At 51.1% G+C, this 17391-nt stretch overlaps 1 protein-coding gene across 4 annotated transcripts; it reads left to right on the top strand.

Moving 5' to 3' along the window:
* The first annotated feature begins 13066 nt into the window (after window positions 1-13066).
* Window positions 13067-16724, top strand: GINS1 (GINS complex subunit 1). Of its 4 annotated transcripts, none has more exons than XR_008576492.1 (7): window positions 13067-13161; window positions 13254-13318; window positions 13418-13513; window positions 13930-14020; window positions 14549-14907; window positions 15049-15634; window positions 15913-15982. XR_008576492.1 is itself a non-coding variant. In XM_054821366.1 (7 exons), exons 1-7 carry the CDS (start codon window positions 13087-13089, stop codon window positions 15979-15981), a joined length of 588 nt encoding a protein of 195 aa, XP_054677341.1. In that variant the 5' UTR covers window positions 13067-13086; the 3' UTR covers window positions 15982-16724. The 4 variants fall into 4 exon arrangements, 3 of the variants coding, with proteins under 3 accessions (XP_054677341.1, XP_054677340.1, XP_054677342.1); XM_054821366.1 differs by having other exon boundaries at window positions 14549-14665; window positions 15560-15634; window positions 15913-16724; XM_054821365.1 differs by having other exon boundaries at window positions 14549-14680; window positions 15560-15634; window positions 15913-16724.
* The last annotated feature ends 667 nt before the right edge of the window (window positions 16725-17391 follow it).

Below are 17391 nucleotides of genomic sequence, written 5' to 3'. Positions count from 1 at the left end.
ATTGTACCCATCTCTTCTTTACTCGTTGGTTTGCCTTTGCTGTGTTTCTGCTGCTGATGGGGGGGCAACGGTGCCTCCACATGCCCGCTCTTGCCCCATCTCACGGCTTTCCTCCTGCTCCATTCTCCATTGTGCCTCGGGCTCGGTGTGCTGTGGTACAGCCGGGGCTTGCAGCCCGCCCAGCTCTCACGGGGATGCAGGAAACCACCCAGGGACAAAGCTGCAGTGCAGCCCTTCTGGGGCCAGGAGCTGCTCCTGTGCTGGGTCCCCCATCAGTGCTGGCTTGCCCTAGGCTCGGGGACAGCCATGCATATGCCCCCAAGGTATTTAGCAGCTCTTTCTGCTTGTGTCCTCTAGTTATGTAGAACTGCTTCTTCTCTTGTTCCAGCCTCACAGTGACTTGCACTGGGTTAAGCCACTAGCTAATGATAAGTGGGAATGCAAGAGATGCATTACCAGGGCAGGGTCCATGGGTGTGAAAGCAGATCTGAGACACCCCACAAGGTCACTGAGCAAACTGGGAGCTCAGGTTGCTCTAGGCAGCTGCCTGCCCATGCCCCAGTCCCGGTGCCATGGGCCGTTTCTGACCCACATGGCTTGACAGAGCTCAGCTAGCACTGAGGAGGAGAAAAGTCTCTACATGCCCAGGGATGTTGCTTCTCTCTGTGTTTCATCCAGCATCTGTTGAGCTGTCCCCAAATAAACCCTCCCCACAATGTTTCCAAGCTCCCGCTCTGACAGCTGAACTCAAACACCAACTCCGGAGACAGGTCCCAGGCAAGCGCTGCCTTTGTCTGGCAGGGCTCTCCCTGTTCCTGCTGGTGAGGCACACGTGCCTGGGGCACACACTCCTGAGGTCCTGCCCATGCTCCTGCCTATGCTCCTGCCCACATTCCTGCCCTTCTGCTGCACAGGATCAGGATGGGGCCACACAGCTGGTCAAGACTGGCACCAACAGCAGTGTCTGGCTTTCAAGCTCCAGGCTAGAAATGTGCCACCAAGCAAAAAGAGAGGGTAGGAAGTGGTTAATTGTGTTGCAGCATGACCATGTCTGTAAGAGGCCCAGAGGCAGCAAAATTCCCATCTGTTGATGTGAGAGGATGTGCGGCAGAGCAGGTAACTAACACATCTGCATCCTGCAGCCAGAGGATTTAACGTGATCTCGAGGCTGTTCTCATGCAAACCTAGCCCTTCCCCACACTCTATGCTGCTTTTTGCCAGTTGTGCCGCCGGCCTCACTCTCCCTGAGGGTGCTCAGCACCCTCCAGGATAAGTGCAGGTCAAGCTTCAAGGCTTGTCAAGCCCCAGGCGAACACAGACAGTCACGTCTGTGTGCTTTTCCCAGGCAGTGAATCATGAAAGTGAAGCAGCTCTCCTGACCCAGTAATTACATCTACCAAAAGGTGATGTTGGTATTTTACTCTCATCATTTGCTTCTTCAGAATGAATTGCAGTTGCTGAAGTCATTAACAAGTCAAACGGGACTTGTGTAGCAGCTTGGTTTAACATGCAGTAAATAACTGTTCTGCTCACAGAGCTTTCCAAAGGGGATGATGGAGCATTGCTTGCTTAGGACAAGGCCTAAATCACACAGTAGACACCAGCCTTGCTTATGCAATTACTCACTGCCAGCCATGTGCTTTTTGGCATCTTTAACAAGCTTATGCAAAGCATGATGTGTATTTGTCCAGTTGCTCATGGATGAGCCACAGATGAGCAGCGAGCCTTTTACCTGGCTGCCGCCTTGCCGTGCCAAGGAGGGAAAAGATCACGCCACTGAGCCCCAGCCACCCGCCTGTGTTTGTGAGGGTGTAATGCTTGCTCTTCTGCACCAACTTCATCCTTAAGGCAAAAGCAAACTACCCTCCTCTGCGAGACACCCATGTAGCCAGTGGTACGCTACCAGAGGGAGCACAGCCCTGGCATGGAGACACAGCCCAACTCCCTGGGTCCCCTGTCTAGTACCAATGCTCTTCCATCTCCTCCTCATCCCTGCCAGCCTCCCTCACAAGGGAAGGGCATTGAGCCTCTCTGACAGAGCCCCGGACTCAGGGAGGTTGCCAGAAACAGCACTTCAAACCCTCAGTCTCCATCCATCCACCTGCCCCAGCAGTTCTCACATCCTCTCATGACTCCACTAGCCAAAGGCAAACCTTTCCATGGAAAAGGATGCAACACAGTGCAAAGGACATTGAGAGACAGACATCCAAATAACTCAAAAGGCCACTGCAAAGTGCTTGAGGACAAAGGGAAGGAGCACACCAAGCAGCAACAGTCCTGAGTATCTTAGCAAAACCATATTCCCAGCTCTTCAGGGGTCAACAGGAAAGGAGGCAAATCCCAGCCACAACCTGGACACACAGAAAAGAGCAAGGGAGTCTGCAGGTCCCTGATGCCAGTGGGAGCCACAAACCTGCAGCATCTCATGATCAAGCCTACCCAAACTGCTTCTGCTTGTCTGCACCTGTACCAGGGCAGCGTGGGAACCACTCACTCCAGAGATGCAAATCCCTCATCTCCAAACAACGTGCCTGCCCATGTGTCACCCATTCCCGGGCAGCCTGTGGTGGCTCTGGGGTGAGGGGAGACTGCAAGAGTTATTTGTCCATCTTTCTCCCCACTTTCACCATTTTCTTAAAGAACAAAAGTGAAAAGGGAGGCTTTGAGCCCTTTCTGGCCACGAGTCTGGATGCAGTCTATAAACTCACCGTGCTATTTCTGCTACAGGCAGGGAGGGGAGAACCAGAGCCCATGTGTTATTGTTACAGCTATTTTTAAATGCTTGGGTAAGAATCAAGTGCAACAGTATTGGGGGCCATATACGTACCTAAGGAGGAGGCTCAGCTGCATTCCTGGAGTGGCAGAGCTGGGCATAGCCAGAAAATGACAGAGAGAGAGAAAAGAGAGAAAACTTGATGCCAGAGGATGTTATCCCGGGAGAAACTCCTGCATTATTTTTCTGTAGGCTTTGGCACCCAGTCCTATCTGGGGAAGCATGTTTGCAGAGCACTGAGAACCTCTCTGGCCTCTCTGAGCGTGCGATGACTGACCACACACACATATATACACACACAGCACAGCTGCAGAAAAGCCTGTTTATCTTGTAAAAAATTGGCTTGCACAGGAAAGCATCCAGAGGCATTTGTATTCTTGCAAAAAGGACCAAGGGACAATAAATACAGTGAGATTCCTCACCTTTTAAGGACTTGAGCCTTCCTCCTTTTGGAACTGGAGGTGCCAAGAGCCTCTCACCAGAGAGCAGCAACCCTCACACAGAGGGAAGGGATGCTGTGAAGAAGAGGGGCCCGTCTGGCCAAGCAGGAGCTGTTATCAGCAAAGATAGCCAGATTGCTGTTACTAGCAGGACTGCAGGATTTGCTCTCTACGGCATGTCCCTGAGAGCATCCACAGGGTCTCTGCAGGGTCTTGCTGTCTCTCTGGAGGATCTCGAGAACAGCCAGCCCTGCCCCTGAGCACCCAGTGCCCCCAGAGCGGCTAGACCCCCTCTCCTGTGGGCCCTGCCACCCCCGCCTTGGCTCCTTCTCACTCTCCCAAGGTAAACGCCAGCTTGGGGATCCCCTCTCTAGAAGTGTGAAAGAGGGCACTGGGGTGCACGCAGTTCCCAAAGCAGGGAGCCAGGTGCTGCTGGTGGGATGTCCAGCATCAGGGGCCATGGGGAAGAAATGCCATGGAGTTCCACTCAGACCTGGAAACCCTGTTTTAGGCACTACCACAGCGTGCCCCCCTGCCCCAGCCGCCGTGGCTATGGACTTGCATCTTGATTTCTACATAGCTATAACACAGCCTCCAGCTTTTTTGGCTGTCTGTGGGCACCAACCCCAGGCAGTATTTTTATCTATTTGATTCAAAATAGCCCTTGATCTGTTGTACTGCACTATGACAGCTCTCCACCCCTCCCAGCACACAGATCCCACCCCCAACACCATGCAGTTCTAAGTACTGCTGGGAAGCAATGCACCAGAAGCATATGCTAACTCACGTTGGGGTCCTCCAGCATCCCCCTTGAGCGATATCAAGGCCCCCAAATGGCCATCTGCACATGGTGATAATCCAACGTGGGGCTTGCTCTGTGCCGATCCCCCCTGTGGAGCCTCTTTGGATGCCCTCTTCCTTCAGGCTCCATGCAGAGGAGCCTCTGTCCCTGCTGCCCCACAACTGGGGGTTTCCCGTGTGGGACAAGTCTCCTCTCTCACTGGACCAAACAGCAATGCTTGTTAGCTCAGGCTTGCTGTCTGTATCTCAGGGCAAAGATTAACCACTCCAAAAGATGCCTTGGACTTGAACCCCTGCAAGCAAAGGACCATGCAAGTTTCCACACAGCAGAGGCAAATGTCAGCATGCTGAACCCTTCCTGCTCATCATCCAGGCACCATTACAGCCACTTCCCGCAGGCACTGCTTTTATTGTGCTGCTGTCCTTCACTTGTGAGGTTTTGAAAGATTAAACATTTCTGCTGAATTTCCACCGTTATCAAGTCCCACTGATGCTCCAACTCCACCCCCAATCCTGCCTCTATGCTTCCAGAGCAAATCAATTGTTTTAACTGGGGGTTCAAGGTCCACCTCAACTCCTTTCTTACAAAATGGAGCCTGTTCTTGGTGCTCTAAATACTCTAAAACTTATCTATCTGCCTACAAAACTTTTATGCCCCCACTTGAAATAGGTAGGGTTTAATTAAAGCAAGTTGCAATGGCTTGGGATGCTTTTCCACACCTAGAGCTCCTAAACCCTTGCAGGACATGGAGGACTGCCACCGGGCTCTCTCCCTGCATCTCCTGACCTCTCCGTTGAGTTTGGATTTATTTCTTCTTCTTTATTTCCAACTCAGAGGAGTCCCTTACCAACAACAGCAGGGCAAGACCTGCATCAAGGACAGCCTTACTCTGTCTTCTTGACGAAAATTGCCATGGCAGTCCATGGCACTGTCATCACCAGGGCTGCGTGCCCCTCTGCCCCAGCCCACAGCCCCTGGCAGGCTCCTTGCCTACAGAAACATGAGTTTCTGGCAGATGAGCTTCTTTACAGAGATACTTAGAAATATGGAGGGTTGCTGAGTGACTGTAAAATTGCTGCACTAGCACAGGATAGATTGGATCCTGGTGCTGCGAATGTTTCCCAGGTTGCTATCAGGCTTATTTGTGAGTGTTAATGAAAGCTTTTGCAAACTAGTGGCTTTGTGACTTGCGTGGATGTAGGCAGATGCACAACCGGATTTCTCCTTGCTCGGTGTAATGCTGAGATGGCTCCCTTACCCCGTCCTTTCAGCTGTAGTCCTGTGCATTGCCCTGGTCTTGCCTTGCAGTAAGAGCTGTGATTAGATGCCCCTCAGCTGAACTCCCCCTGTACGGGTGAAAATGAACCGATGCCTCTTGTGTCTTCATTTGTTTGCCCCATGTTGCTTCCTTCATCTTCCGAGCTCTTGAGAAAACACACTCACGCAGTGAGCCATGCAGGAGAACTCCTTGTCTTGCTCTTAATCAGGAAGCGTACACTACTTCTAGCAGCGCTAGAGAGCAAAAGATTGCAGTAATACCTTTTACATTGTAGTCACTATGTTAGCAAGAAAGACGTTACTTATTTTTTCCCTGTCGACAACTCGACTTCTGACAACACTTGTCCAGCTTCTTTTTTCCATAATGCATTAAGCATTAGGAGGCAAAGCTCTGCAGATAACCCAGCTTTCCAGACTGCCTGTTGAGGGCATAGTTCAGCAATCCAGCAAAACAGTTTTATTTGTGGAGGGGAGAAGTTAGTGAATTCTCCTAAGCTTCCTAGCTCCTGCTAGAAGAAACACATACATGCTGGTAAAAGCCACAAAATGCCAAGTCTGGTACAACACAGCCCTCTATGCTCGGTCTCTGTGCCAGAGAGACATGGCATGAGGTTGTAAAATCAAAACTATGACTTCCTGAAGACCACTCAGCAGTGATGGGCATCTTTATACCTACCACTGTCCCTAGGATATCTGGAGAGGTCTCTAGTACACCTGGTGTTCACCAGGTGCAAACATCACCATTAATCAAGCAAGAAGGACGCGGAGGACACCACGTGCTACCCACACACACTCTTCAACAAACAAGCTCACAGGATATTCCCAGGAAGAAGCAGCCAGACTGCCAGGCAGCAAAGCTGTCACCAGGAAAACTCACACCTCCCAAAGGCAGCAGGCTCCCCATGGGACTCTCTCAGTGCTGCTCTCCCCATCGCTGCCACAGCGGGCAGAGCCACTCGTAGCTCAGCATCCTGCAGGCAGAGCCAAAGGCAAGGCCTGGGTAGCCCACGCTTGTTCGTGTGAGCACTCGGCCAGAGAGGCCTGCAGGGAGTGGCCATAATATTATGAAGAGGGAAATGGGATAGGAATTAGTCAAAAAAATGACAGTAGCAGTAATTTAGAACCATTACTAATTTTCCCCTGTAATTAAGTGGTCTGGTTATCTCGATGCCTGAGTGACCACTCCAGTTCTCAAAAGCCATTTCCGCACACTTGAAACACGGGGAAATCAACTGCTCCTCTTTCTAGAGTAGAAAACAGGCTGTTGCTCTGCGCTTGGAGAGAAACGCGTCTCTCTTGGCAGAGATGTAATTCAAATCAGCAGCTTCTTCCACTGTCCCACTCAGGAGTGGAGGGACACCCAGGCAAGAAGCCGGCAGCTGCCTGCGCAGCCTGTCCCGGGGATGGTGGATGCTCCCCATGGGTGAGGCAGCCCAGGGCCACCTGTAACGGCAGGACACAGGAGAGAAAGAGCTCAAAATGGCTCACTGGTCTTAAAAAGCGAGGGGAATGGCTAGTGGCTAGATGCATCCCATGAGGCACAGCAGATAACAGGCGTGCGGTGCTGGGGCACAGGTAACCCACCTCACAGGCGCCCCGTGCCAGGGCGGTGGCTGGGGACAGCACTGCCAAGGCAGGGTTGTCCTCTGGTATTTCTGATGTGCTGGAGAACCTCAGTGATGTGTTCCAAAAATTGTGGCTCATGCTTTCCTGCTCTCCTCTGACAGCTGCCACTATGCCCCTGCTCGGCAGCATGAGGGCAGCTTCCCATCGCCCCAGGAGCAGCACAGGAGAGGCAGGCAGGGAGGACGCTGCGACCACCCTTCCTGACGCACCCAAACCACTGGTCAGCCCAGCCACCTGCCACCGTCACCCCCCACGTCCTGTGTCACCCATCATCCTATGTGTCTTCCCCCTCACAGCCGCAGGGCACTCTAGGGCAAACAGACATCTTGTGCTAATCCTGACCAAGAGAGAGAGAGAGAGAGATATCTCCAACAGCCTGACACGCCACCCGGACTCCCCGCCGGGGATGGGGCAGGCAAGACCCCAGCTGGGCAGAGCCAAATTTTTCCAAAGCAGGGCTGAAAGAATAGTTTGTGTAAGAACTGGCTTGCCTGGAGACAGAAACCAGAGTATGGGTCATAAATTCAACCCCACCTTCCCTCTGCCACCTGCACCACACCTGGCGCCATGAGCCAGCACTGCCCCAGCAATGCGAAGCCCCAGCACCAGTGGGTCAAAGCTGAGGGTCGCCCCTGGGCTCAGCAGCTGAAGCCTCCCCATCTCTCTGTCTCTCTCGTGGTTCCTCATAAGTTCGATGGCACAATGCAGCTACACTATTTGAAAAGCCATAATATTTGTTGGTACGACTCTTTTATTACCGTCAATTTATATATATTTGTTGATAAAAGAGGTCATCTTGGGAGACACTTGTAGTTTACTGGGAAATAATTATCCGATGCTGTATATTCTGTACATGCTGTATAAACAAAGTGAAATATTTAAATCTAAATGTTCAGTGGACTCGGTGGCATGTGCTGGGAGGGGAGGTTGGGACCAGGTGAGTCCCCTCCTTGGACCACCACGACTCAAGCTAGGGGTCCCTGGCACAGTCACCATCCTGGGGTCCTGGCCAAAGCCCGGGGCAGGATCTGGCCACAGTGCAAGGGCGAAGCCTGTGGCTCCCTGAGTGCTTTTCCCCATGCAAAGGTGAAAGGAGGCGGCTTTGCGGGTGAAAGTGGCCGCACTTGATCTCCCTCCTGCGGGTAAAGCACAGGGCTGGGTACAGCTTTGTCAGAAACTCTCAGCGCAGGGAACCTGGCGTTGCCCACCCGCTTCCCTCCTCTCCTGCCCAGGGTGGAAACCCTTTGGCCGCCACCCAGCATGACATCTCTAAGCCTTACGGTCAGAGAGAGACGATTCCCTGTGGGGGGATGTCCGGCAGTGGCAGAGACTGGCTCTGAGCATCCGGCTCCTCCAACCTGTTTCTGTGCTTATCCTGTGCAACAGCTCCAGCCACCCTCCCCAGAGCGCTTTACAACAGCGATGAGCTGTGATCTTCTAACCTGACACACGCTGTTAGAAAACCTGTTTCATATTTTCTGTGGTATTGATCTACAACTTTTGAAATCATTGGAGACAGTTGTGGTAGCCTAAAAATTGTGCTGAGCTCATATATTTTTATATTTGTGGTGTTTTCCTATTAATAGAGAGTAGTGAACCAGTGACCCTATAGCTGAAAGTGAACTATTCAAAATAAATATACAACTGCAGAAAATATTTGTAAAAATAATTTATTTGAAATATTCTGCCAAAGATAGCTCTCTAATGATCTGTAAAATGTTGTTTCTCTCTTTTTGCTCTGAATGTCATTGTGAAAGCACCTTTCTCCCCACTATCTTTTGAAGATTTGCTTTTTTTTGTATTTTTAAGGGCAAAGAAATATGCCAATGATTTTTTAACCAGAGCAGTAAATAGAGTAGTAGGGAGGCATGAGACAACTTTATAATGGTGATAAATGGAATCCAGTAACAATCACTCTGAAAATCTGGTTTCTCCTGTAGTTCCTCTTGCAGACAGATAGCTTTCGAAGCCCAGGACAGCTCTCTAGCAAGAAGGTCTCAGCTGTGGCTGCTGTTGCTGCTGTGTAGGTCGCCTGAAAGAGAGAAATCTCTCAACCACCCATTTGCAGGCTTGGGGCATTTGGACCCCCTCACGGGTAACTTCTGCCTCTTCATTATTTACGAGCACGATACCTTCATTAGCCCTTAATAAGCCCTGTGGCATGTGGGTAACCCATGCTCAGGGCTTTGTGGGGCTTCAGCCTGACGAGGTCTGGCCACCTCCAAAGCCATTCCTGCAACGCACCCGGTGCTCACAGCAGCCCAACCCGGCAGCAGCAGAACTCCCGCTGATGCCTGGATCTGTCCCCTTCCCCACATGGGGACAAGGGCAGGGGATGCTCAGTAAGAGCATCAGTCCCTGCAGATACATGGTTAAACGGGGGGATGTACAGCCCTTTAACATGGAGAAGCTGCCCAGATTAATCTGTTCAGAAATTACAAATCTTTTTTGTTTTTAATAGGGAAAAATCTTATTTCCCTGCTTTGTTTCTTCCTCTTGAAAGAACTTCTCAATGCTAGGAAAAGCCTTCATTATCTTCTGTGATCCCCAAGTCGGTTGCAGTGGAAATACCTCCTCATCCACGTTCGTTAGGCTCCATCTATCAGAGAGATTTTTGGCTCAGGTTTGGTTTTTTTTTTTACTTCTGAGCAGATTCACAGTTTCTTAAATTTCTTGGTTGTAAAGATCCAGAGGAATTAATTAGTAATAAAGAAACAAGGGCCCTGTTCCAGTGAACAGGCTTCCACGTGCAATTCAACTTTTGACTCACTGAAGGTCAGGCACGTGTGTAAGTGGTTTATTGGGCGGGTGCCTGGGAACGGAGATGTGAAATGCAGTTGCCAAGCTGTGGGGTGCATACAGGTGTGACGGAAACACCACCATCCATCAGGTGCAGGTGTCACGCGACTACGCGGTAAAGCACACACACAGCACAGTCTGCGGCCATGGGAACCACGTACCGGTGAATTTTTGTTCTTCTGTGCAATGAGCTCTCTGAATCCGGGGTTATGCAGCTGCTGCATCACAGGGAAATGCGAACGAGCCGGGGAAGACAGTTGTGAGAAGAATTGGTTTTCTGATCACTGTGCATTTTGTTAATTAGTGAATTCAAATAGTTTTATTTTTACCAAAAACAGATAATCTTTATTGCAGTAAAGACAACTGTTGACTTGATATATATATATATTATTTGAATGGTTTATATCCTGTTGCTCTAACTACATAAAATGGAAATATGTTGCAAGTTGTGTCATTCCAATGTACAAAATAAATGACTTTTCCCTGCATGCTGCCTGGGTATGTTGTGATTTGAATTAAGAGTCATATTTGAATTGCCTTATTCAAGAGGTTGTATGTTACCTAACTGGGGAATGACCTGGCACTGTTCATCACATTACATGTGTACTTGATGCTGTGTTATGTCAAATTCAGATGAGTTGTCTGTCATCTATGTATTTTGTGGGAGACCTTTTATCTTGTTAAACTGTGATATGTAAACCTCTCATTGCCTGAAATAGTCAGAGTTGTATAAATCAGTGTCTTCAGCTGTTTTCCTTATTTTATCACATTTCCTAACACAAAATATAGATGTTTGTAAATTCTTCATTCATTTTGTCTATTTTTATGTACGAGGCTTTTTTAATCTGGCAAAGGAGTAAGATAAGGCAGCTTCCCCTGAATTTTTCAATCAAGGCTCAGTTACATTTCTATCCCTCAGCAAGATGCAACAACCAATTTTCAGCAGCTACAATTGGAATTAGGGATGTATGTTTATTGCTATTATCTTTTCTGGCTCAGATGGGCCATTATCACTGCAGAACATAATGATTAATAACAAGCCACGCATCATGCTTCTGTAGTGATAGCCTCTGTGGACCAGGCGCTTCATAGCAGCTTCTTCAGGCCCCACACCTCCTCTGTGCTGCGGGTTGAGTGGGAAGGGAGAGAGTAGACGTCCCTGCCACAGCCAGACAGACAAGAGGAGAGAGGGAAGAGATGCTGCTTACTAATCCTGGCTCCAAGGTGCTTTTTATCCTTACACAAGGCACCCCAAGACCGTGCCATCTGCCCTCCTGCATGACACCCCAGCCATAAAACTGCATCTTGTCCATTCATTAACCCCACGGCTGCAGCATGTCTCTGAAGACCAGCATCCCATCCTGACACTGCGTCCTGCAAAATCCCCCGTGACAGCTGCTCCTACAACGTCTGCTGAAGCTGCGCGTGGGTTTTTCCTAGCTTTGGTTACCAGCCATTGGATCACATTACTCCACGGCTGGCTAACAGCAACGTGCTCCCCGTCCAGACACCAGTATACGACGCACAGATGAGATCCTTTGGAAAACATGCTACGCGGTTGAAGGAAGCAGTACAAGGTATGCACAAATCTGTTTCAGTGGCAGCACAAGGACAAGAGGTGACCCAATACCCCCTGCAGTGGGGTTCACTGACCTGTCACCCCTCTTGTCCTCCCCTGACGCAACTGCTGTGTCTCTTGGCTGCAGAACCACGTGGCCAAGAAAGAGGTCTGGGGGGCAGACCCCCAGAAGCCCATCTCCAGCTCTCAGCTGACTGGAGTATTTCTGGACATTTTCCCTCCATGCCTAAAATGCTAAATAAAACTGTTGTTGAGAGCATTAAAATGGAGCCAGCCATGGTCCTGTTCATTTGTACAGGTGTCACATCGTCCTAAACACAAGCAGCATAAATGTTTCAGGCACACGAAACCACATGGAGGTGTCTCAGTCATGGTGTAAAAGCCCCACTGTACTCTCCCCACTCCTCCAGTTTTTGACTATGTAACTGTGTTGTGTGAAATGCTGGTCATTTTTTATCTCTAGTAACCATAGAAACACATGGCCAGGGAAGTAAATTCCTGGAGCAGGACAAGCCGTGCTCCTGGGTTACTGATTCCCTTCCCAGGGCTTTGAGTGCTAAAAAATTTCCTGTCCCATCCAGAAACACACCTCACACTTTTTTTCTTTTCCTCCCTTTAGTTTTGCAAGCCTCAAGTCTGAAGGATGCTGCTGGCGAAAGGGAGATGGACCAGGAAGGACTAGGGTGCTACGGGGAGGAGGTAGTCAGAGAGAGAGCTCTGTGCAGCACCCCAGAGAAAACCAAAGAAAAGGAATGGTGAAACTAGCTTTGCTGCAGGCACACCTTTAGCCTGTTGTGGGGTTTTTTGGTTGGTTTGTTTGTTTGTTTTAAAGAGGAGGTAAAAATGCTCTTTTTTTGCCTTATCCACTTGGGGGTCTCAGTGTGACCCCAAAAGTGTTGTGGTAACGCCTCCCATTCCCCACTGTCATCACTGCTGCTGTAAGGTACCTCCTGGAAGTCACGGGCTCAGCCCCAGCTGGCAGGAGAGGAAGAGACCCCATGGCTTTCGGTGGGCTCCTCGCAGCATCCCGCAGGCTCTGCTGGTACAGCTCGCATTACACGAGGTCACCCTGAAGGGGCTTGTAGAGCCCTGGGTGTGCAAGAGGACTGCCTTCCTCGGGGACGTGATGGCGAGGGCGCTTGTCTGCAGTGGACCTGACCTAGCATAGGGGTAGCCCTGCTCCAAGCCAGAGCTGGGCTGGAGGCCTTCAAGTGCTGCTCCTGTCACTCTTGGCCTTGAGGGCTTACCTTAGGGTGGGAGGGCAAAGAGAAGTCAGAAACAAGAAAACAGAAAATTCAAAATAAGCCTCAAGACTGGGGTGGATGAGGAGAGGGGAGGAGTTGTGCTTGTCCTGCCCCCGTTGCAGGGCTGGCGCTTCCCTCTGCTGTCCCGTGGGGGTCTCCAGGCCGGGATGCAGGCCCTGGCGCTCGGCTGGGTGCTGAGGTGGCAGCAGCACTGGGACAGGGGTGCTCAGGCAGGGCCCGAGACTGAGGGGTTCGCTGGTGTAAGGCACTGCGCCAGGCATTGGTACATCCCCCTGCGGCCTTCCTCGGCCGGGGACGGGGGGCTGCTCTGGCTCTACCACCCGTGTTTGCAGCCCTCGGCTGCGGGAGAAGCCCCGCACCGGCTGCGGCAGCAGCAGCAGCGCCGAGACCGAGCACAACTCGATGCCAGTGACGGCGCCGGGCGGGGCCCGCGGGAGGTGCGGCCCCGCCCCCGCGCGTCGCGAGACCCCGCCCCTGGCTTCTATTGGCTGCAGAGCGGCCAGGTTTCCCGCGCGCGGGGCGGCATGGCGGGCGAGCGGGCGGTGGGGCTGGTGCGGGAGCTGCACCGTGCCGCCGGCGGGCATCTGCCACCCTTCCGTGTAAGCGGCAGCGGGCGGGGCCGGGGGAGCGGGACGGGCCCTGCCCTGCCCTGCCGGCGGCCCGCTCTCACAGACTCTCCTCCGTGTTGCAGGCGGAGGGGCTGCGGCAGGCTCTGGAAGAGATGCGGGCACTGTACGAGCGGAACCAGGCGGACGTGTGAGTGTTGCGCCCGATCCCGGGGCGGCGCGTCCCGCAGAGCCTGGGGGGTGCTCCCCTGCGGCCCGCACCTCCGTAACTCTGCTGCTCCTCCTCCAGGTCCGAAGCGAAGTCGGGACGGACGGACCTGATTTTCCTCATCCGGTTTCGGCACTGCTGCCTGCTCCGAAACCAGCGCTGCATCCTGGCTTACCTGTGAGTGCGTGCGGGGAGACGGGGGGCTACCGCGGCCCGTCGAGGACACGGAGCGTCGGTTCATCCCTGCCGGCACAGGGGCGCAGCCCCTAAATGACAGGGTCCCCAAGCTCTGCGTGTTGGGACTCTTAGCCCAGGCGAGTGGTTCTTCTGCAAGGTGCAGCTGCGGGGCTGTCTCTGTGCTCATTGCTGGTACCACCAAATGCTAGGACAAAGAGAAGGCCTTGTTCCTCTTGCTCTTTAAAAATTTAATTACTGGGTAGGCCAAGAATCACATCCTTTAAAGGAAAGTGGGTGGAATGACCTGAGGTTTTGCTCTCTGCTTTGAGGGCAGACTGGGGCATCAGTGTTGCCTGGGGATTTTCCAGCACTCACCTCAGCAAAGACGCTGGGTTTGTCCTTGTTTCTTTCCCCAGGTATGACCGGTTGCTGCGTATCCGAGCACTTAGGTGGGAGTATGGCAGTGTCCTGCCAAACACCATCCAGTTTCACATGTCAGCTGAGGAAGTGAGTCAGCCTTGTCTTAAACTCTTTCTCTCTTTCCACTTATTCCTCCTGATGGATTATCTGTTTAGTGGAGTCAAAATAGGGAAGATTTCTCTTCCCCCACTATAAACATGACAATGTGCCTTTCTGGAAATACTGATTTGTTTATTCATTGTCTGTGGGTACAATCCCAAATGGATACTGAGTACAGGTGATGCATGGGACTTCTAAGGATCAGGTGGTCTTTGCTAGATCAAACTCGCAGCCAGCAGAACTAGGTCTTCACACGCTGCTCTCAAATGCCACCTCTAGACCAACCTACAGAGCTGCTAACAATTAGCAGCATGTGTCCTACCCTGAATCCAGATTGCTCTGCCTCTGGGGCAGTTTTTTCCCTTTAGAAGAGCTTGCATTCACCTTTTGCTGGCACGAACATGCTTGGGAACAGTAGTCTGACAGCACAAATAAACTAGATCTCACTCATCAGGGACTTGTCTTTCAGCATTAGCTGTTCAGCTATGCCTGAGGGATTGCTGTTCATGTCCGCAGGTGGAGTGGTTCAATCGGTACAAAAAGTCTCTGGCTACCTACATGAGGTCAGTAGGAGGAGAGGAAGGGCTGGACCTTACACAGGACATAAAACCTCCTAAAAGCCTGTACATCGAAGTAAGTGCAAGATTGGTGGGTTTTGTCTATGAACAAACATTTTGCCCAACCATCTATTTAGAGCATTTCACCCCCATCCCAAGTTAGAAGGTCTTCAAGCAAAATCTTCGAGAGCACCAAAGCTTCCACAAACTTCTAAGTTTTACTCTTTACATTCTGCCTGACATCATTTTACTCCCTCTTCCACTGAGGGCTCAAAGTTTGTTGAAAGATGGCATTTCTAGTCCGCAGGGTGTGGTGAGGTGAATGGTCTGAATCCCAGTGAGAAGTTTTTGCAGCATTTTGCAGAAACTTAATCAACTCTCAGATCAATTAGAAACTTTGTTCCCACGTTAAGGATTGTTAACTAGTTTTCTTTGTTATTTTAAATGGATTCCCTATAGATGAGACTACAAATCGTTTTACACAATTGATACAACAAAGCAAGAGCACGAAGCAAGAGCATGTGAGAAATCAGTCAGTAGCTGAAGTGCTCTGTTCTGATGTTCTCTCCAAAAGAACTTGTAGTGACAATCAACCTGCTCCTTCAGACAGTTTCACTGTTAACAGATTAGCATTTTCTGGTATGTGTGTGGGGAGGTTCTCCTGGAAATGCTGCTGCTGTTCCCCAGACCCTGTCTCTTGTGCTGCTCTTCCTGTAGTCTCTGTGGAAGGCTAGTGTGGTCTGCTTGTGGGTGCTTCTTGCTCCAGGCAGCGGAAGGAAAATGATGTCAGGTAGAGCCCACAGACTGTGGGATTGGTCCAGTTCTGAATTTCCAGGTCCACTCTATATTGAGGCTCCAGCAGGTGGGTGGCATACTTAAAGTTTTGGGGCATGTGTTGTAAGTCAGCAGTGATGTCTAGTGCTTTCTATGGGAGATCTGATGATCTGAGAGCTGCTTTTCGGCTTTGCAGGTGCGGTGTTTAAGAGACTATGGAGAATTTGAGATCGATGATGGTACCACCGTCCTGTTGAAGAAGAACAGCCAGGTACCCATGACAAAAGCGTGCTCCGTTCTCTTCCTTCCCTTTCACTCCCGTGACATCCCCCTGCTTAAGCCAGCTTCGCAGTGTGTCACAGTTCCTGCACACACAGCTCCTTGCATGTGCCGCAAGCTGCCTGCGTGGCCAAGGACTGCAGTTCAGCTCAGTCTGATCTGGTACCACAATGCAGCAGGCATACAGCACAACAAACAGAGCTGGTTGTGTGCAGTAACGAATCCAGTCTGCCTGGGTTTCAAGGAAAGTTTGTCTGTGTTTCTGTGCAGCACTTTTTACCCCGCTGGAAATGCGAGCAGTTAATCAGGCAAGGAGTCCTCGAGCACATTCTGTCGTAAGCATGCAGGACAGGAGGGACAACCCTTGCTTGGTGGCATGCCCACAATGGGGACTGAACTCTGGTGTGTGCAGGACTTCAGACACCTCAGCGTTTCTGCAGTGGGCACCCTGCCACTCCTCTTAACGGCCTTTGATACCTGACATGAAGAGCAGCCCAGAGTATAAAGTATGCAAACCACATTGGCCAGCTCTTTGTGACCAAAGGGTGAATACTGGTAATGTAGCGAGCCCGAGAATCCAGGATAGTGGGAGGTGGGGGGGGGGGGGGCAGGGGGCGTTGGGATATGTTGTTATCCAAGCCCCACAGCTGTAAGCAGGTGTTGTGAATGCATTTTTGTTTGGAGCAGGTCTTTGTTCACACTGTGCATATGGGAGTAAGAGATGAACTGTCTGGGCTCCGGAAGCCAGATTGCTGCATGGTTGCAAAATAAAGAACTGCTTCAGCCTTCATTTTAGTGTTTTTCAAGAGTTAATGTTGCATTTGTTAAACACTCTGACCTGGCACTCTGACCCAACCCATTTTGACCCTGCAGGGTGGTGCTCAATTAGTTATTTCTATCTCTTGGTGCAACTGCTCCTCCAAGTGTCAGATTAGGCTGCACAAGCTTCTTTCTAGGATTAGGCATGAAGCCTTGTCTCCAATCAGAGGCCTATAAATGTTGCTTCTTAAGGTGCTGAGTGAATGAGCACTGCAGTCTGGGTCATGGGCCCAGCCAAGGCTTTTCCCAGCACATTTGGGCTCTGCCTCTGTCCCTCTATGAAGATTCTCCTTCCCTAGAGCACTGGTTTGGCAGGGCCTAGGGACTATTTGGAGTAGGGGTGGGAAAGGGCACAGAGGCTTTTAAGGATTCCAGCTGGCACAAAACCAGAGCAAGGCTGAAGAGCTGCTCTCCCTGTCTGTTTTTCCTAATGGAGCTGCTCACTCTTGAATAGTGGCTGAGAGATAACACTTCCAAAAACATACGCCCTAGGTAAGACTAGAGGTTTGCCTAGCCCCCATCTCTGACAGGAGCCAAAAAGCAAATACTTAGGGAAGAATACAGGAACAGGATAAATGCCTGGGGTGTTACTGCATTGTTCTCCCAGCCCCAGCTAAGGAACCTCCCTGAGCTAGCCCACACCCTCTGTAGGGCTTCCCTCCTTGTAATAACTCAGCTTCCTTCATGGCCCTTGTAATTGGGGCTGCCCCCCTAAGGCAAAGAAAGAGGAGTCTCAGCTGTCATCCACCAGGACAAAAAAAAGCATGCCTAGACCAAGCAGGCTGCCTCAGTCACAGCCTCCAGCAATCTCCTGACACTGTCCCAGCGCCAAGGAACCCCTCTGCCCTGGAAGGCTGGGACTGGCAGTGGCTGAGTCTTAGCTCACAGCCACTTTATCCCCTTTTGCTCTTGAACCAACAACAGCTGGAG

Source organism: Grus americana, chromosome 3 (genome assembly GCF_028858705.1).
Source record: "Grus americana isolate bGruAme1 chromosome 3, bGruAme1.mat, whole genome shotgun sequence".
Classification (NCBI taxonomy): Eukaryota; Metazoa; Chordata; class Aves; order Gruiformes; family Gruidae; genus Grus; species Grus americana.
This window is presented reverse-complemented; position numbering and strand designations above follow the sequence as displayed.